Below are 21,935 nucleotides of genomic sequence, written 5' to 3'. Positions count from 1 at the left end.
TCCCCAACAGCAGCAGCGGCCCGTACGGCTCGCAGGACTCGGTACACAGCAGCCCCGAGGACGGCGGCGGCAGCAGGGACCGGCCGGCGGGCGGGGGCCCCGGCGGACCGCGCCTGGTGATCGGCTCCTTACCAGCTCACCTCTCGCCGCACATGTTTGGAGGTACGGCCCCCTCCCCTCTCGGGCTCCCCGGTTCCCTGCCTCCCGCGGGCGGCACGTGGGCCGCGGCCGCGCCGGCTTTTACCCTTCTCCTTTTCTCCTTCAGCCTGAGCGCCGCGACTTTGGCTTTGCCGTGCGGCCCGCTCACCCCTCCAGGGGAGGAAAAACGCCACTTAACCCCGGCGCCGCCGCCCGCGCTGCTCCCTGGGCTTTGGATTTTAGACACCGGCTGCACCCCCGCTTCGGAGTGGGACCCCAGTAGAGGAAGCACATGTTTTCCCCTTGGGGTGGACGTAGCGAAGATTGTTTTTGAAACAAACTGACGCCAAAAGCCCTCGTGCTTGGGGCTTTTGGTATCCGGAAGTGAGCCGGAGACCGGCTGCCAAACGTAGTGCTTAACTGGGGACGCGAGTGGCAGTTTCTAGAGGCCGAGAGTCAAAGGGTCTCAAGGGAACATAGGAGTATTTGAAAAAGGAGGGAATTCTCTCCTTTGGACCGACTGTTAACATGAAACTGTGATTCTTAAGTCTATGCAAATAGCCCCACCTACTGCGAACAGTTTAGTTGGTTGAAGGTGTGATGAAACCTCAGTGAACTGCGCCTTTAGATAATGGTTAATGCGAGCCCCTCTTAATTTGGACAAGGCTTTTAAACATTGAAACCAGTTTCTTAAAAGAGAAGCGAATTCTCAGGACTCTGACCAAAAGATGCAGTGAAAGCTGAGGTGCTTCCGAAAAGCAGTGTTGACAAGTTCAGGGAAAGTCATTTGTGAGAAATGGACATTTTTAAAGCAAATGATGTGCTTTTATGTAGAAACGGAGGAAGGGTGCACTTGATCTTAGGAAGCTGAATTTGGCCTCCTCGTGTGGTCGGTGGTGCTTTACTTACCTCAAAACAGTTAATACAGTAAATGAATCAAGATACCCCTCCCTTCCCAGTTCATGAAAAGAAATTGAAGTTTAATCTGCTTAGAGATGGTGACTATAGAAAATAAACCTCCGCATGTCATTGCATTATGTTCACAAGTGAGAGCAGCTGGAACAGTGAAAACACCGTCCCCTCCGCTTTTGTGGGTCCTTTTATTCATGTTTACAGATGTGAGAGGTTTGAATTGGCGAAGCAGAATATTCAGTAATGCAATTTATCTGTCCTAATGTTCTGTACTATCAATATTCACGTTAGTATAAACTGAAAACGAGAATGTTCTGTTTAGTTTTTTTCATGTTTTTAAGACTGCTTTGCACATTCAATATAGAATAACTCTTTATCGTACTTTAATTACTTGTTATAGTTCTGCTACATAAATAGAAATACTGACATTTCCTAAAACTGGGCCATTAAAAAAAGGTTTTTCAGTTTTTGAGAAAAAGAACTAATGCTGTCCTACTGTGATTGGATAATTAACACAGTTGAAGGTTAGTTTGATCTTAACACAGCTGTAGTCACTACATTGAGGAATAACAAGTTTCTTGTAAATGGGAGATTACTGGGCGCCTGGGTGGCACAGTTGTTTAAGCATCTGACTCTTGATTTCAGCTCAGGTTATGATCTCAGTTTGTGGGTTCAAGCCCCGCATTGGGCTCTGCGCTGATGGTGTGGAGCCTGCTTGTGATTCATTCTTGCTCTCTTACTCTCTCACACAAAGAAAATAAAATAGATACTTTAAAAACGAAAAAGTTAAAATATTTTTAATGTGAAAATTTGCACTTAGCAGTTATGATAATCAAAGATAGATATATTTAAAAGCTTGATAAGAGGATAAGAAAAAGCCTGTCAAATTAATATCTCATTTCTTTAATATACTGATCACTATCTGCTTTTTGTTTTTTAAAGAGCTAGTAATTTCCTTTAACAAAGAGTTACTATGTGTGGGTTTATTTTCTCAAAAAAACAAAAAACACCCCTTCTATTTAGAGGGGGGGGGGGAATAGTTGGCACTCATGGTATTGTTATTAATTCATAGTAAATTAGCAAATGAAAACGACCTGGTTCTTGAAAGTAGGAGAAGTAAAGCAAATTTATCTTTTGTCTTATTGAAGTTCCTACTTTTGTGTGCTTAGTTTTCCCTCCCTTCTTTCCTTCCTTCCTTCCATACTTTGGGAGTTAGGATGATTGGGACCTAATAACCCAGTGACACTGTGGGACTTGCGGCAGCCTTTCTTAACCAGGTCTGTATACAGAATGCAATCCTAATGGCCTCAGGCATCTGATGTATGCAGCTAATTCACTTTTTTCTCCTCTGCATTTGGAATGATTCTAGTTATGTATCATTCTTGGGAAATTTGAGAAAACAGTCAAATAATGTGTTAGATGGTTCAGATGAGGAGCCCCAGTTGAGAGAACCTGGAAGGGGATCAGAGAATTTACTTGTTTCTGTTGTATGGTAGGAACAAATCCATATGTCAGTTCCTTGAATCCTAGTTGAGACAGGTGGATGGAGCACACTTATGTGAAAACACATCTTTGTAGTAGCATTTGCTTTAATGAGATCTTTGCTTCTATTGCAATGGGTAGGGTTCATCGGGGAAACTTATTAGAAGCAAGATTCTCCTCATCCTCAGATTTAGGAAACCAGATGGATCTTATTTTATATATATATATTATATATATATATATTATATATAATTTCCCCCCCCTCCAGGTGATGAACCTTATTTTAAAAATTAAGGTGCACCTGGGTGGCTCAGTTGGTTAAGCATCTGACTTCAGCTCAGGTCATGATCTCATGGTTCTTTGGTTCAAGCCCTGCATCAGGCTCTGTGCTGACAGCTCAGAGCCTGGAGCCTGCTTCGAATTCTATGTCTCCCTCACTCTCTGCCCCTCCCCTGCTCGCTCACTGTCTGTCTGTCTCTCTCAAAAATGAATAAACATTAAAAAAATAAAAAAAATAGACTTGATTACACTTCACATTGAGTTTCTTAGTATATGTTATGATATTAATGTGTTTATTCAGTTGTACAGATCTTTGAGTCTATATGAAGTAAGGCCCTCTGAAAATTGAAAAAAGGACGATTTCTGAATCAGTGTAAAGTTTTGCTGTAATTTTGTAAAATTTATTTTAATTTTACATAATTACTTCCTAATAAGAAAATACAGTACTAATAAGATTCAAAATTGTTACTCTTTTAGGATGTCATGTAATTTATGGAAAAGGAAAATCTAAACAGTACCATTTTTTTTAAATAGTAGTCTAGCAGGTTGAATTGTTACTAGTTTTGTCATAAGCAAATTGCATGAGGTTTTCTCTGTTGGTTTTATGTTTTGAATGTGCATTTTTGAATGCTGTGTATACATTCTTATTTTTCTCTGGAGAAAACCTGAAGAGAGGTGATTAATCCAGATATTTTACAGAAATTTCCTAGAACTGAAGGGTGCTTCTTGTTTTTTTTTTTTTTTTTTTTGGACTGCTGAGTTTAACTATTAAAGTGAACAAAAGCCTTCTCCTGCCTATCATCTTTATTTTAAAACAGACCTTTCCTGATATGTAGGCTAATAATTTTAAAGCCTTGGTGGTATTTTAGGATTTTTTTTGGCTTTTTGTCTACATTGTCTGCATTATCAAGATGCTGATGTTCATAAAATCAATTATGGGGGCATCTGGGTGGTTCAGTGGAATAAGTATCCAGCTCTTGATCTCTGCTCAAGTCATGATCGAGGTTCATGGGATCGAGCCTGTGTTGGGCTGTGCGCTGACAGTGTATAGCCTACTTGGGATTCTCTCTGCCTGACCCCCCCCTCCCCCCCTACCAAATAAACAAACTTAAATTACTCTGGGTGGTACAGTAGTAGTCTTGAATGATCCAGCAAGGATGGGGAAGGAAAATTGGAGTATAAAAATATACCAGTGAATGGAGATTATTTCTAGAGAAATCATGTGGGCTTCTGTTAGAATCTATCCATGCACCTAGAAGTAATCATGTAAAATGAATTAATCTGGACAGTTAACTGGTGGTACTTGATTGCTTTTGGCCTTCTCCTAATTGGCTTGAGTTTGTGGCTTGAGTTGTGTCCTTGAGTTGTTTGGGTAGTCTGTAACATTCAGGCTCCTCCAGTTACTGAGGAAACATGTTTCCATATGTTGGACGAGTGTAGGTTATCTCTTAACAGGGAATATGTTAAATAAAATCTGTATTCCTAGGCAGATTTCTCCTTTTTTAAAATTTTTTAAAATTTAATTTTGAGAGAGAGAGTGAGCGAGAGTGAGCGTGAGCAGGGGAAGGGCAGAGAGAGAGAGACACACACACAGAATCCAAAGACAGGCTCCAGGCTTTGAGCTGTCAGCATAGAGCCGACACGGGGCTCGAACCCACGAACCATGAGATCATGACCTGAGCCAACGTTGGACGCTTAACCAACTAAGCCACCCAGGCACCCCAGATTTATTTCTCTTAATCTACAAGATAGGTGCAGGTATCTAAGGTATCTGGATTATCTTTATTAATTGTTACTGAATTGTTCTCATTCATTACTTCTTACCAGTATCTAGTACGAGAAATGTTTGAATTTGGGATATTGTGATTAATGTACTTCCTATTTCTGAATTTTATTCAGTTGGAAATCTTTGTGCAGTGTGGCAGAAGAGAAATATTTGCCTTTTTCTGAGAAAAATCACACTTCTAATTATCAGCCCTGCCACTTCCCAAAAGAACAAGAACTCTGGTGGTTAATATTTTTTCACTTTTTTTTAATGATGATTTCTTTTTTAAAATGTTTATTTTTGAGAGAGACTGCGAGTGGGGGAGGAGCAGAGAGGGAAAGAGAATCCTAAATAGGCTGGGCACTGTCAGTGCAGAGCCTGAATGTAGGGCTTGATCTCATGAACCACAAGAGATCATGACCTGGCCATGACCTGAGCCGAAATCAAGAGTCAGAGACTCAGTGTTTCTCACTTGTAATCCCACGTGTCTTTAAACACTATAGAAGATACCTTGTGTTGTATGCTGTCTTACGCTAAAGTGTGGATTCTGCCCTCGAAGTTTCTGCTTTGGGAATATTTTGAGTGCCATCCTTATGCAGGAACCGTGCTCATCTTCTCTGTCTTGGAGAAGCGAGCATGGGAGTGTTTTGAAAGTTCTTTCTGCCCCCTTTCTCCCTTCAGCTTTATTTTAATTACTTTTTCCCCTGGAAAGTTCTGTTGATTGCAGGGTAGAATTTGGGCTGAAGGGAGGAGTGGTTTGTGTTGCACTGGGCATCATCTGACAGGAAAGCTGCCTGACCTAAGTACTTCTGATGCTTTGCTAGATGCAAAGCCAGTAGTTTGACTAAGGATGGTGCCTCCAACAAGTCCCGAGCCCCCTTCGATTTGATTGCTTTGCCTAGTAACTAGTAAGTGGGTTCTTGTTTTTCGGTTACCAATGTCATTAATTAGATACATGCTTTTTTTTTAATGTTTATTTTTGAAAGGGGGGAAGGGCAGAGAGAAAGGGGGACAGAGAATCCCATGCAGGCTGTGCCGACAGCAGAGAGGTTGAAGTAGGACTTGAACTCATGACGCATGAGATCATGACCTGAGCTGAAGTTGGATGCTTAACTGACTGAGCCACCCAGGGTTCCCTAGAGACCAGCTTTTAAAATATTTATCATTTATCTTGTGTTTATAAGGAGAATTGCCTTGACATACTTTTTGCATGTACTGGGTATATGTACAATTGGGTATATTAGTAAATGGGTTAAAAAATACAGGAACAGTTTTATGTAGCAAAGTATTTTACTTTAAATATTAAATGTTAGGGGCGCTTAGGTGGCTCAGTCAGTTAAGCTTCCACCTTCAGCTCAGGTCATGATTTCATAGTTCATGGGTTCAAACCCCACATCAGGCTCTGTGCTGACAGCTCAGAGACTGAAGCCTGCTTCAGATTCTGTGTCTCCCTCTCTCTCTGCCCCTTCCCTGCTTGTGCTATGTCTCTCTCTCTCTCTCTCTCTCTCTCTCAAAAGTAAACAAACATTAATTTTTTTAAATAAATAAAAATTAAATGTTTTAATTATGCATGCACGTGAGTGATATTGACTAAGAAATTAGTTCTATACATGTTTAAGTGTTTAGAAATTGGGGAAACATGTCTTTTGTGTAAACAACAAAGGATTCAGAGATATTTTAGGTTCTCCTTATGTTTTCTATGCACATTATTAATAAATTACTATAATTTCTTTTTTAAATTTTAGAGGGCAAGTAAGGGAGAGGGGGCAGAGACAGAGAATCTTAAGCAGGCTCCATACTCAGTGCAGAGCCTGACAGAGGGCTTGATCCCATGACCCTAGAATCATGACCTGAGCCAAAATCAAGAGTCAGTTGCTTCACCAACTGAGCCAACTAGATGCTCCAAATTACTATAAATTTTGCTGTACAAAACAAACGTATATATATTATCTTACAGTTTCTGTGGGTCAGGAATCTGGGTTCAGTTTATTGTGGTTCCTTTGCAAGATTGCAGTAAAAGTAGGCTCAGACTGGGTTGTTGTTTCAAGACTCTTTTGACTGGGCTCTCGTCCACTTTCAAGCACCCTCTGGTTGGCAGAATTGGTTTCCTCCTGGTTGCTCAGCTCATGGCAGCTTGCTGCTGGCTCTAGCAAGGTGAGCCGGTGCATAAATATGTATATGTGATCACACACAGCTTTCCTGCTTCCACTGGTGAGAAGGAAGTCCTAGGTCCTGCTCAGACTCCAGGGGAGGGAATGACAGGTGTAAATGTCAGAAGGCGGAGATCATATGTGACCATCCTAAAGCGTAACCTGTGTTTATAGACTTCGGTTGACCAGTTAAAGACGGAACTGTTCTAACTTTATTTTTAAACTCATTTTTTATTTACTTTGGAAAAGTTGTAATAACGAATGTGGTAAATGTTGCTTTAGTAAATGTGAATTTTTTTTTTTTTGGGCTGGCATTGTAGTTGTCAGGGGTACAAGCCTGGCTTCCCCTGCGCTTGCTCAGGTCCCAGTTGAACTTGAGGTTATTATACATTGCAACAAGTGCTGTAATAGGACGGTTACAGAATGCTTTGTAAGATCTCTTGTCCCAGGTAAGGAAATACGTCAGAGAGGAAGGTAACATTTGAACTGTATTTTGAAGGGTTTAGAAGTTGTATGCAGGGGGGGACACTATAGACTAAAGAATCCACAAAAGCCTTGGATTTTGATAGGGCACACTGTAAGGTTGGATTGTAGTGTGTAAGGAGGACTGATGAGAGCATGAAACTAGAAAACTTGGTCTGAACCATTTGTGGAAGGTTATTCTAGTGCTCTACCTTTGTTTTACGTAACCAAGTTTTAAAGTGGCACCACTCCTGTCGTAGTTGATATGGATGGCAGCCTTCCTGCGTACTGCAGTGTGCAGTCCGTGACTCTGTTTATGGCGTTGCTAGTCATGATTCAATTGGTTGTTGGGGGGAGGGAGAGGTAGCAGGAAGGTAAGCTAGAGCTCTTTACTTTTTGTATTTTATAGAGCACATGAACGGGTGAGAGGGAGAGGGAGAATCTTAAGCAGGCTCCACGCTCTGCTTAGAGCCCAATGCAGGGCTCCATCAGACAATCCTAGGATCATCACCTGAGCCAAAAGCAAAAGCAAGAGTGAAAAGCTCCGTTGAGCCACCCAGGTGCCAGAGGCTAGGACTCTTTTAGACTGTAACTGGTGGAAGATGCCTAAATTTGAAATTATGGCGTTGGTGACAGGAAAAGTTGGATTTGATTGAGATTTCTAAGGTAGAACTGATAGGATTGAGAGCCTGGGCGCATAGTGATGTCGTTAACCAATATTAAAAAGGAAAAAGGAAAGAACAAATATAGGAAATGATCAGTTCTTTTAGGTGTGTTAAATTTTGAATGGTTATAGGAGTGCCGTCTAGAAGCATCCTTTAAGCAGTTGGAATATCACTAATTGAGGACATTACAAAACCTTGAGAAATAATCAGCAGATTGTAAGTGAAGCCAAAAGGTAGATAAGGGATGAATGTAAAACTTTTTTTTTTTTTTAATGTTTTTTTTTTATTTTTGAGACAGAGTGCAAGTTGGGGAGGGTCTGAGAGGGAGGGAGACACAATCCAAAGCAGGCTCCAGGCTCAGAGTTGTCAGCACAGAGACCGACACGGCGCTTGAACCCACGAACCGTGAGATCATGACCTGAGCCAAAGCCAAATGCTTAACTGACTGAGCCACCCAGGTGCCCCCTAAGGGATGAATGTAAATTGAGGAGGACCAAGAAAGGAGTCCAGGAGAGCAAGAATTTTAAGAGACAAGCAGAGTAGGAGAATGATGATTAGAATTGAACCCAAGCAAAAGAAGTTGATTGAAATGTTTTTATTATAAAATAATACATATTCATTAGAAAATAAAACAGAAAATACTGAAAACCACACAAAAGAAATAGCAATTCACTTGTAATCTTGCCACCAGAAATAACCAGAATAAGATGTTGATGTCTACTTTTTCATATACATGTTTTAGATAAAGATTTGAAACATTCATCCTATATATTTCCTTCATTTTAAAGATTTCTCATGTTCTAATATAAGGTTTTAAAGCTACAGGTTTCCCTCTGAGATTTGCTTTAGCTGAATCCCACAAATTGTGAAATGGTTTTACCTTGGAGTTAAAAATATTGTTTACTTTCTCTTATGATTCCTTCTTTGATAATGGATTTGGATATTCTTGGATAACACCCTCTTTCTACTTCATCAGTTTCTTCCATCACATTGAGTTTTTTATAATTAAAAAAAATTTAACAGTTTTATTCATTTTGACAGAGAGTGCGAGCCGGGGAAGGACAGAGAGAGAAAGAGAGGGAGACACAAAATTTGAGGCAGGCTCCAGGCTCTGAGCTGTCAGCACAGAGCCTGTTGTGGGGCTTGAACTCATCAACCATGAGATCATGACCTGAGCCTAGGTCGGACGCTTAATTGACTGAGCCACCCAGGCATCCCTATAACATGGTTTTTAATGACTGATCCAGGTTCCAAAATTCAATCAGTAAACATTTAATGAGGACCTACTTTGCCATGCATTGTCCTAAGGATATAGAGGTGAAGAAATAAAACACATGTCCCTGCTTTCATGGACCTTATATTCTACTTTAGGGAGACAGTAAACAAACAAGTAAAAACACACAGTGTGTCAGAGGGTGTTAAATACAGTGGGGGAAAATGAAGTGGGAAGGTGAAGGAGTGGGTGTGATGGAGGCTTACCCCTGTTTTATTTTGGAGATCACCTCACTGACCAGATTGATATTCAAGCCGAGGGGAGGGGGCAAGCTATGACGGATCTCTAGGGGAAAAGCATACTCAGGCAGAAGGAACTGCATCTAGAAAGGCTTTGAGGACATGTACCTGATACATCCTTGAACAGCTGGGAGCCGAGTATAGTTAGAGCGCAGAGGGTTGTAGCTGAGAGCAGCGAGGGGTCTGGTGGGGCAGAATCATAAAATAACTTGTAACCACTGACTTGCTGTTTTGACTTTTGTTTTAGAGAGATGGAGAGGCTTTTGAGAGTTTTTTGAGCAGAAGATTAACACGACTGGGGCTTAAAAGATTTTTTTTATGTTTATTTTGAGAGAAACCAAGCACACATGGGGGACGAGCAGAGAGAGAGGGAGACAAAGAATCTGATGCAGGGTCTGCGCTGACTGCAGCAAGCCTGACACAGGGCTTGAACTCAAAAACCATGAGATCATGATCTGAGCTGAAGTTGGACGCCTAAACCTCACTGACTGGGGCCCCATCCCTCTCTCCTTGGACTTGGGCTTTTAAAGGATTACTCTGACCACTATGTGAGAGTGGATGCTAGAGGGCAAGAGTCAAGTAAGGAGTCAGAGAATCAGGGCTGATGGTAACAGTGGCTTGGACCAGGGTGGAAGCACTGGAGGTGGTGAGGAGCAGCCAGGTTCTGGGGTCCTTACCAGCTAGATGAGACGCAGAGGAAGGGAGAGTGAAAGGGGAGCTGGGCTTTTATACGGTTTGTGTGCGGTTGGGCGCTATCGCCTACTGTTGCCTATTGCTGTCAGAATCCTGACTCGCAAATGTTTCTCTGGCCACTTCTTAAAAATTTATCAGAGGTGTGGGATTGTTAGAACCTAAGATACACACTTGTTCAAGGCATTTGATGTTTATTGCTCAATTGCCCTTTGGAAAGAATCGCTTCTTCAAGCAAGGTATAATTTCAGGACTATCTGTTCTTTTTTTTTTTTCCCCCTCCCCATGAAAACTCCAGTGAGGTTTTTTAATGCTTAACGTGCATTTTGAGTAGTATCTGTCAGTCATTATTCTATTCAGTGCTCTTTTTTTTTTTAACAGTAAATTTAGTGAATCAAAAAAGAGTAAGTACATTCTGTCATTTGAGTTTAATAAATTCTGACCATCTTGTGTATTCTAATTTTTGTTTGAATTCTGCTTAGTCTGTGATAATTTTTTAATTCTATTCATATACAGATGAGCTGAGAAAAATAAACCATATACTATACATAGCAAGTTATTACCTGCAATTCATTTCAAAGAACCAGCTTTTGGTTTGAATAATAAATTTTATTGCTTTTATTATTGACTTTTAAATTTCATTAGTACTGCTCTTTTGTTTCTTATTTTGTAGAGTTAATTTTGCCCTTTCTCACTTTTTAAAAATTTTTATTAAAAAACTTTTTTAATGTTTTATTATTTATTTTTAAGAGAGAGAGAGAGGGAGACACAGAATCCAAAGCAGGCTCTAGGCTCTGAGCTGTCAGCACAGAGCCCGACATGGGGTTTGAACTCACAAGCTGTAAGATCATGACCTGAGCTGATGCTTAGTCGGACGCTTAACGTACTGAGCCACCCAGGAACCCCTAATTTTTTTTTTAAGTAAGCTTTACACCCAACGTGGGGCCTGAATTCACGACCTTGAGTTCAAGGGTTGCATGCTCTACCAACTGAGCCAGCCAAGCACCCCTCTCCTAGCTTCTTCATTTTAATTTTCATTTGCTCTTTTTTTTAATGATAAAAGCATTAAACGGATGATTACCCCTTGGTACATATATGTAGTCACTTCCCATAGCTTTAGATACTTAGAATTTTCATTATTTCTTCTACCATTTTCTTTTCTCATTTCAGTGTTGAACACTTAGAGTGATCCTTTGCTTTGTCTTTTTTATATCTTTTTGTTCTTTTGGGGGAGATGTTTTTCCCCCAACTTTTATCTCCTAACCCTTTAGTTGATTTTTGTCTATTTCTATAATCTTTTAAAATTTCCAAGAGCTTTTTTTATTGTGAATTTTTTCATACATTTTGCTCTTGTTTTGTGATACAAGATCTTTTTCTAAGAGTGTTAATGACCTGTGTTTGTTTGTATGCATATGCTTTTTTTTTTTTTTTCTTTTACCCTCCTGATTATTCAGTTTCTTCCCAGTTGGTTTTTCTCTTTGTTTGGCTTCAGTCTTTCATTAAGTTCCTTCTTCAAATGTTTGGTGATCATTGGTTGGTTACTCATTCTTTAAGGCCCTAAATTGCTGATTGGAAGCTGTCTGAGCCTGTAGGGTTTTCTGTCTGGGCCCATTTTCTTAGGAATTGAGAAATTCCTAAGAATTAATTTATTTCTTTTTCTCTTGAATTGATCGTATTTTACAGAGTGGCCTCTCTCTCTCTCTCTCTCTCTCTCTCTCTCTCTTTTTTTTTTTTTTTTTTCCTGAAGGATGTACTTTTTTATACCTCTATTCTGGGAGCAAAGTATTAACACTCCATGTGGTACTTTTCATTTAATTTTCATATTCATTATCTGTTGGGACCTCTGCCTGTCACTGTTCCTGTTGTCCCCAAGTCCAGAAACTTTTCTCCCTCCAAATAACACACCTTCAGCCTGATGCCAGGGTTGGGGCAGGACCGCTGCCTGGTAGTGCCAAGTCAGAGAGGACAGCTGCAAAGAGATTTGCACTAACTCTCTTTTCAGCCCTTTTCTCGCGCCTGCCACTCCTGTGCCTGGGGTAAATCTGGTTACTTTCTCTGCTTTCCTAGTTCTCTAATGAAAGTTACCTCTCCTTTTCTTTTTGTAGTCTAATGATAATCCTTGTATCCCCTCTGTCCTTTGATAGGCGTATTTCCTTAAAAAAACAAACACGCGCATTCTTAAAGATTTCAATAGGATGTTTGAACTGAGCAGAGGCTGATAAATGTGTTCAGGCAATTGTCTTTAACTGGTAGTCCTTTTTTTTTTTTAATTGCCTAAGAAATATGAATCCATTTTTACCAAATTTTGACTATTCAGATAAAATGAAAGTCACTTTCACTTCTCTCGTGACCCATTCACTCCCCGGATGTCACTATTTTCATTTTTTTTTTGTATGTGTACTTCCTAACTTCTTGATAAATTGATTCACATACTTAGAAAAACAGTTTCATTTGTATGAAATTTGGCGATAGAGCTTATTATTGACAGGAATGGGGGCGTACAGTCTCCTTCTAAAACCTGTTTTTTCCTCTCTAATGGGTTTAGGAGATTTTTATGTGGGAGGACATATAAGTGTAACTCTTCTCTAACTGCTGCATACTTACTGTTCCATAATATGCATATATACTGTAGTTTATTTAACCATTCTTCTGTTGGTAAGCAGTTAGGACGTTTACACTTATCAGTGTTGTAAAAAAGCATCTTTATGAAAATGTGCATATGTATAGATCTTTCGCAGATGAATACTGTTAGGACACCGACCCTCTGGAATTATTGTCAGACGCCAGGGCACTGTCCTGAGAAGACTGCCCTCACTTCAGATTCAGCCACATTCTGGGGTTCCCAGGCCACCTGCACTTCTGGTCAACTGACTACAAATTTGGAGGAACCGAGGTGGCAGGGGAAGGTCCCATGACTGTTCAGTTTGGGGAATTCACTAGAGTAACTCATGGGACTCAGGAAAATGCTATACTTGGAATTGTAGTTTTATTATAAAGGATATAAAGTAGGACCAGCCAAAGAAGAGACACAGTGTAAGGTCTGAGAGGATCCTGAGCACAGTGCTGTCCGGCTTTCTCCTTACCCTCTTAGCCTTACTGTGTTCACAAGCTAGAAAGTTCCCCTAAACCAGGTGTCCTTTTTATTTGGGTTTTATTACATAGGTGTGGTTGATTAAATACTGGCCATATGCTTAGACTCCGCCTCTGACTCCCTGTCCTCCCGAGAGGTTGCCTGACTCGTCGCCCCTCAAGCCTTCACTCACAGGGCTGGTCTCTCTGGTGACTAGCCCCCATTCTGAATTGTCTCCGCAGCATAAAGTCACATGTGATCCAGGGGCTCGTGAATAGTGAAGACATTCTTACCACTCGGGAAATTCCAAGGGTTTTAGAAACTCTGTGCCAGGATCCTAGGAACAAAGACCAGACAGATACCTAGAAGTAGAATTTTCTGACTGAATGGTATACACACTTTAATTTTCAATCAATATTGACACTCCCCCTAAGAGGCATTAGTAGTCTGTTTTGTACCATATATGATCATACTGAGTTTCCCATAACTTTTCTGGAATTAGTTGTTATTTTTTCACCATTTCACTTGATGAAAAATTTTGATTTGCATTTTCTGATTGCTAGTGAAAGAGCATTTATTCATATGTGTATTATTAGTCATGTATATTTCTTTCTTGAATTGCCTACTCATTGACTTTGTTCATTTTTCTGTTGTCATCTATTTTATATTGATTTATAGTTCATTATGTATTCTACAAATTAGTCTTTGGTTCTTTATGTGTTTTAAATATTTCCTCCCAGGTTATTGACTTGCAAGATTAAATTTTTATGAATTAGATTTGTTGTGTCAATTCAAATGGCACAGGGTTATGAATTTAAATTATTAAAATGCTACCTACAAGCATCTCGTTTCCTGTAAATGAAGAACAGGCATTTAGTAATGGCAAGATTTTGGGGTGGTTTTTAGCTCTCTTAGATATATTGGATCTAGTTTCATAGGGATTTAAATTATATAGGCCCCGTTTCCCACTATTTGGAAACATGTAAACTCTTTAAAAATAAAGAAGAATAGAAAGAAGAGGAGATTATGTATTGTGGCAGGATGATGAAAGAAGTCCAAAGGTAATAACTATTTTTTTTTAATGTTTATAATTTTTGAGACAGAGACAGAGCGTAAGTGGGGGAGCGGCAAGAGAGGGAGACACAGAATTGAAAACAGGCTCCAGGCTCTGAGCTGTCAGCACAGAGCCCGATGTGGGGCTCAGACTTGTCAACTGCGAGATCATAACCTGAGCTGAAGTTTTTTAATTTTTAAAAAATTCTGTGAATGGTATTTATCCAGATCATTCCTCTTCTGTTTTATTAAAGGTGATTTAAAATTGACCATAACTCTGTGACATAATTCTATAAATATTAAATTCTCTCTTATAATTTATTATATATGTAGTATCCTTATAAATTGCCATGCGTTGTGTTCTTTATGGACTGTAGAAGTACATAGTAGAAGCCTTAATTCTTATCATTTAAAATTTTACAGTGTGGTACCTGCTTGGGATTCTCTCTCTCTCGCGCCCCCTCCGCCACTTGTGCTTTCTCTCTGAGTGAATAAACTTGAAAATTTTTTTTAATTTTACCCTTTAAAGGGGCACCTGGCTGGCTTATTCATTAGAGCATGCGACTCTTTTAATTTTTTTAATGTTTATTTACTTTTTAGAGAGAGAAACAGCATGAGCAGGGGAGGGACAGAGAGAGAGGGAGGTACAGAATCCAAAGCAGGCTCCAGGCTCTGAGCTGTCAGCACAGAATCCAATGTGGGGCTCGAACCCACAAACCATGAGATCATGACCTGAGCCAAAGTTGGGTGCTCAACCGACTGAGCCACCCAGGAGCCCCGGGCCTGCAACTCTAGATCTTGGAGTCACGAGTTGAAGCCACACATTGAGTGCAGAGGTAACTTTTATTTACTTATTTATGTATTTGTTTTTACCATTGAAGAGATTTCTTAGAAATTTAAATGCTGATTTTTTTTTTACTTAAAATTTTCAGAAATACATAGTTCAATAAATATCAACGAAGCTTTGTTTATAGAACTCTTAATTGTATATGTATATACAATGTATTGAATATATCTTAATATCCCAGCATGAGTGTTACTTTATTCATATCGATCTTGTGTAATATTTTACTAGCGCACATCTGTAGTCATTTTATATTTTATAAAAACATTTTCATATACTTTATTTTTTTTGCTGGGTAGGAGGCTTTATTTCATTGGAGGGGTGGGAGGGAGAACCTGGACACAGGGCAGCAGGTGGGGTGGGGGTCAGGGGATACTCTGTATTTTCAAGGAACACTTTGCAAGACACAGAGAACATAATTTCCCTGTTTTATAAATGAGATACTGAGGCTCTGAGATGTTAAGAAATTTGACTGTTAAGCTGTATAAATCATAATGACTCTGAATCACATTGGTGCTTTTTTTCATTCCCTCATATGTATTAGCTTCCTATGGATGTTGTAACAAATTACCACCAGTCTAGTGACTTAAAACCACACAAATTTATTACAGTTCTGGAGATCGGAGGTACAAAATGGATCTCAGTGGGCTGAGTTCAACGTGTTTGTAGGCTGCTTCTGGTTCCTGGGCTCTTTGTAAGGGGGTTCCAGAGAACCCCTGCGTTTTTTGGTTTATGATCCCTTTCTCTGTCTTCAAAGGGAGCAACATTGGGCCAGGTTTTCTCACACTTACATCTCTCTGGTGTTGACTCTTCTGCCTCATTTTTGCATTTTAAGGACCCTTGTGATTGAGTTGGGTCTACCCAGATAATCTAGGATAATCTCTCTATTTTAAGATCAGTGATGAGCAACCTTAATTCCACTTTGCTGTGTAACCTAACATGATTCCAGAGATTAGGCTATAGACCTGTTTGGAGGGCCATTATTCTGCCTACCACACCATAATAACTCTTAAATGCCCTCATTGTTTAAGGAAAATGAAGTAATTTTTGGTTTTATGATCAGTTGTCATTAGGAGAGGAAGAAAAATAATATGAAACTATAAAAAAATATTTTAAACTTTAGTTAGGAATTAGCTATTGTATCAAAAAGAAAGTTATAAGAAGCTCTTTTTTGGGGCACCTAGCTGGCTCAGTTGGAAGAGCATGTGACTCTTGATCACAGTTGTGAGTCTGGGCCCCACATTGGGGGTAGAGTTTACTTAAAAATTTCTTTTTCTAAAAGATGGTTAAATGAGTGTTCTTCTAATCTTCTATGAAGCAATGAAAATGAGTGGACTGGTAGAAATACAGAAACTGATCTGATGCTTACTGCATTTTTGTGTTACTGGTTTTTCTGTATTTCTACCATATTTAAATATTATTTTTGGAAGGGTCACAGGTAATGGTGAGAGCAAGTTCTCTCTAGAAGTCCATAAAACTAGCTTTTATGACCTTTAGTTTTCATTTTCTTGGATTTCACTTTCCAAGATAAACTAAAGAATAATAAGGCTTTTAAATAAAAAACCAAGTCCATGTTTCTGATCTGAATATACTAGTGCAGGTGATTTTCTTTATTACATGTTCCACAGAGATAATTGAATGTGCGGTGTAAGAACAGATGATTAGGTCAGCTGCCTAGAGACACTGCCCTCTTGCAGGCTAGTGCACTAAAGGGAATCCTGATGGTACTTGTTGAAAGTTACCTGCTGTTGCTTGTTCGGGGAAGGAGGTGGTTGCACTTTTTTCAAGGCTGGTGGCGAACTTGTGCTCTCAGCATCATTTCCTTGGTGTTCTGAAAGCTGTTTTCTCCTGGGAGTCCAGAACTATAGGAATTTGAGAAATCTGACAAGCTTATTACCCCACAAAAAGTTGAGATCTGTTGGGTACCAAATTGTCTACCATCCCATTGATGTTATTCTTACTTTTGCTTTGTATGCACATACTTAATACAATGCACATACATTGTAAAAAGTAGTGTTCTATATAGCAGGGACTAGAGAAAAATATTCTTTTTACTAAATAGGAAAATGTGAGAATGGACTTTGCAAGCAAAGGTAGCACAGGGCTTAGATACTCTTTTGTGTTTTATCTGACTTTAAAACTGAGGGGTGGAGGAAACTTGTTCTCTTACCATTGTACATAGTCTGATTTTTCTTTGTTGCTTACTTAGTCATTAAATATTTTGTAGTTTTTTAAGTTTATTTTGAGAGAGAGAGAGAGAGAGAGAGAGAGAGAGAGAGAGAGAACGAGCGCGCGCGCATGTGAGCAGGGAGGGGCAGAGTGAGAGGAATGAGAGAATCCCAAGCAGGCTCAGCACTATCAGCACAGAGCTGGATATGGGGCTTGAACTCACAAACCATGAGATCATGACCTGAGCCGAAACTAAGAGTTGTACACTTAACCTACTGAGCCATCCAGGCACCCCTCGATCATTAAATATTTAATACGTGCTATCTAGGTTTTCTGATACTGGGAATGCAGAGGTGAGAAATACTTTTGTTCCCTAAAAGCACATAGTCTAGTGGAGACATAGCTTGTAAACAAATGATCAGAAAAATGATATGGGGTTTGTTTTGGTAATCTTGTTACCAAATGAGTGTATATATGTGTAATGAAGAAAAAAGACTCAGAAGAGTTACCTGTGAACTAAAATTTGGTAGTCTCTGGCAAGTAGGAATACGGCTTTCTATTGTCTTATGTATTGCTATGTATCAACAGTAGTACACCTGTAATTTTTATGAACAGAAAAGAATTGGTAGTGGTGTCACCATCATGGCTCCTCTGTTCCTATTCCTGCACTCCCATTACTCATACTTCATAGTTCAGATTCATGCTCAAGTCTGTTTGACTCTGGGTAGTACTGTTAGCTCTCTGGCCCGAAGGATGGATACCTACTTTGGACAGCACCCTTAACCGTTTAATCTTATTGAACACTGCTCCCATAAGATTCTCCTGGAAGGAAGAGCTCTGTAGATAGGAAAATTTGTAACCTATTAAATGTCTTCAGTAAAGAAATATGAGTAACTCATTTTAATCCTCATTTCCCAAATTAATTTCATAGTAACTTGACTCTTTTTCTCCCCCCAGTAATCCTTTATTGATAATCTGTGGCTCTCACACTTCAGTGGGTCTGAGAATCCCTCCCAACCCCAGAGTTTTGATTCAGTTAAGTAAGGGATGGGACATGAGAATTCGCACTTCTCTAACGAGTTTCCAGGTGTTGCTCCCGGTCCAGGAACTATACCTGTGTTCACTTTTGTTGTGAGTTGTAATTCCATTTTGCCTTGCTATATAAACTCAGAAACTCAGAACATTATCATGTTGTTTTCCTGCTGAAAGAAGAGTATCTTAAAAGCAAGAAATGTGTTTAGCATAGAAAGAGCCTCCAAAGGGGGCTTCATTAACTAAATTGCCCAAGGGCCATTATTTCTCTATGTCATCAGTATTTTCCTGCTGTCCTATGAGCTTCAACTTAGTCATTTGTAGATGCAAATGATTAAACCTGCTCCAGAAAGTTGTAATAAAGATTAAGTGATCTAATATTTGCAAAAGTGCCTAGTATAAGGCCTGGCACATTCCGGTTGCTTACCACCTTGCTAATCAAAGTTCATTCTCTGGACCAATGGTATTAACCTTCACTTGGAAGCCTATTAGAAACAATTTCAGGCCCCACTTCAGACTTATGGAAACAATCTGCATTATGGAAATGCCTAGGTGATTTGTATGCGCATTACTGCATGAGAAGTACTGATAGTAGCATGCACTTGGGAAAAGCTTTCCTGATGCATTATGTGACTTATTTTCTACTTTATAAACAGACTACACAGGGCACTTTTTGTATAGAGGTTACCAACTGCAATATTATTTATTCCAGAGTATGCAAATACTTTGCCCAAAATGACAATATCCACCTTGGAGTTTCCTGACCATAAAATAATGTATACTGGGGCGCCTGTCTGGCTCAGTCGGTAAAGCATGTGACTCTTAATCTCAGGGTCGTGAATTCAAGCCCTTCTGCCCTGCGCATGGAGCCTATTAAAAAGATCATAACGTATACATACTATTATTAAAACTTGGAATAACACATAGAAAAATAACTACCTGGAAATCCACTCCCTATGATAGGTAAATAAATCACATAACTACCTGGAAATCCACTCCCTATGATAGGTAAATAAATCACTGGCACTTTTATACACTAGTTAGCACATGCCTTTATACATGTGTGTATGTGCACACCCAGTTTTGGGGGTGATTTCTTTCCCTTTTATCCCCCACACCCATACCTTTATCTGCAAGATAAACTAACCCAGTGTTAGGCTTCAGAAACTTTGTGCTATCCATTGATCTAATAAATACACATGTATAGGGATTTTGTGGTTATTGTTTTATAGAAGTGGGATTACATGGGTTCTTGTCTGCATCTTTTCTCAATTAAAATACTGTGAAAATTCCTCAAGTAGTATCAAATTCTTTTTAATAACTGCTTTAGGCCATGGTAGGGATATTGGGCAAATTATCCAGCTGTTTTTAGTGGTCAGTTTTTGTTACTACAAACAGAAGAATCCTTTTTATTCTTTGTATACTGATTCCATTATTGTGCAAACAGGCTTGGCTTTGAATATTTTGAATATTAATAGAGTCATTCTAAATATGACATTATTTGTATCACTTATGCTATAGTCTGTAGCTATAGCTTATTCCTCTTTTATACACCACATTCCATTGAATGAATGCCACAGTTTATCCATTTTTTTGTTCATGGAATTGGAGGTGTTTTTAGTTTTGCATTATTATAAACAGTGCTGCCTTGAACTTGAACGTTTTTATTTGTGACTTCTGGTGCACACATACACAAGTACTCCAGGGCAGTGGTCTTCAAACTTTTTTGGTTTTTTTTATTGCCCCTAATAATTTTTTTAAGCTGTCTACCTCCCTGCACATTTTTAAGTTGACATCTGATTTTTTATTATGTTTAAATAGTTGCAATTATGTATTTTAGAAATACCCAAAATACTGATCTGTTAAAATACCATTTTTATTTTTTATTTTCAGATTTTTAATTCCAGTATAATTAATGTAGTGTTATATTAGTTTCAGGCACATAACAGTGATCCAACAATTCTGTACACTACCTGGTGGTCATCGTAAATGCACTCTTAATCCCCTTCACCTGTTTCACTCATTCCCCCCTCCACCCCACATCTCCCCTCTGGTAACCATCAGTTCTCCAGAGTTAAGAGTTTGGTTTGTCTCTTTTTTTCCTTTTTTCTTTTATTTCTTGATTCCACATATGAGTGAAATTATATGGTATTTGTCTTTCTCTGGTTCATTTCACTTAGCATTGTGCCTTCTAGATCCATCCATGTTGCAGATGGCAAAATCTCATTTTTTTTTCTGACCGAATCCTATTCCTGTGTGTGTGTGTGTGTGTGTGTGTGTGTGTGTGTGTGTGAGAGAGAGAGAGAGAGAGAGAGAGAGAGAGAGAGAGAGAGAGGTCTTACCCTTTCATCTATCAGTGAACACTTGGGCTGCTTCCATAATTTGGCTCTTGTAAATAATGTGCAATAAACACAAGGTGCATGTATCTTTTCAAATTTGTGTTTTCATATTCTTTGTATAAATAGTAGTGCAATTACTGGATCATATGGTAGTTCTGTTTTTAATTTTTTGAGGAACCTCCATACTGTTTTCCACAGTGGCTGCACCAGTTAGCTTTCCATCCATGCCAACAACTTGTTTCTTGTGTGTTTGATTTTAGCTATTCTGAGAAGTGTGAGGTGATATCTCATTGTAGTTTTTTAAAGTTTTTAATTTCAGTTAACATGTGGTGTTATGTTAGTTTTAGGTGTACAGTATGTGGAAGTGTTAAGTTACTATATTGTACATCACTGGGCGCTCATCACAAATGCATTCCTTAATTCCTATCACCAGTTTGACCCATCCCCTCACCCACCTCCCTTGTGGTAACCATCAGCTTGTTATATATACTAAAAAGTCTGTTTCTGGGTTTGCCTCTCTTTTTTCCCCTTTTGTTTGTTTTGTTTCTTTTTTAAGCTTATTTATTTTGAGACAGAGAGCGCACGCACGAGTGTGCCTGAGCATGTGAGAAGGGGTAGACAGAGAGAGGGAGAGAGAATGTCAGGTAGGCTCTGAGCTGTCAGCGTGGGGCCTGACTTGGGGCTCAATCTCATAAACCAATTCTGGACTAAGAATTTGTAGCTTTCTTTGCCAGCTCATTAATGTTTTTTAAGATTCTTTTTTTAAATCCTGGATTTGGAGTTGCTTCTATTAGGAGGGTTGATCTAAGTACTCTTCTACTGTATTCCTGGAACAGCATTCTCTATTATTAAATTCAATAGATTTTGCCAGACTGCTTTCTAGGGAAATACAAACTGAAGTAGTAATGCGATAGCACTTTATGTCGGTCAGATTGTCAGAAAGGAAAAGTAACAGCATACCGTTACAGGTGATGTGGGTTGTAAATGATACTTGCAGAAATGTAAGTTGTGCTCGTCTTTTAGGAAACTTAAAAACAGCTTACATACAGGCAAAAATTGTCATGTCGAAAGGAGTAGATTGGGGGAAGTATGTTGGCAGCAAACGCAACTGGCCATTGCTTTCATTTTTCTGTGGTGAAAACTGGAGAAAAATATAACTGAATGTTACCAGCCTTTCACGTTTAGGGGCAGAGAGGTTGAGCTTGCTCAACTGAACAGCAGGAATAGGTGGACCCAGAGGACATTCAAACAGGCTTAGAGAGAGCTCACTGAGAGCTTGATTGATCAGAATATTACAACTTTCTTCCTTGCTAATCTGCCAAAAACAAGTATAATAGGAAAACAAGCCAACAAAGGACTGGGTAAATTAAAAA

At 39.3% G+C, this 21,935-nt stretch overlaps 1 protein-coding gene across 1 annotated transcript in view; it reads left to right on the top strand.

Annotated features, from left to right (window-relative positions):
• Window positions 1–2: 2 nt before the first annotated feature.
• ZNRF2 (zinc and ring finger 2) overlaps window positions 3–21,935 on the top strand; it is a gene marked incomplete at its 5' end in the record, with an annotated part of 98,304 nt that continues 76,371 nt past the window's right edge. Inside the window, one exon of the mRNA XM_029918422.1 lies at window positions 3–162. Coding sequence (XP_029774282.1) covers window positions 3–162 — 160 coding nt within the window. The remainder of the gene's footprint in view (window positions 163–21,935) is intronic.

This window comes from Suricata suricatta, chromosome 2 (genome assembly GCF_006229205.1).
Source record: "Suricata suricatta isolate VVHF042 chromosome 2, meerkat_22Aug2017_6uvM2_HiC, whole genome shotgun sequence".
NCBI lineage: Eukaryota > Metazoa > Chordata > Mammalia > Carnivora > Herpestidae > Suricata > Suricata suricatta.
This window is presented reverse-complemented; position numbering and strand designations above follow the sequence as displayed.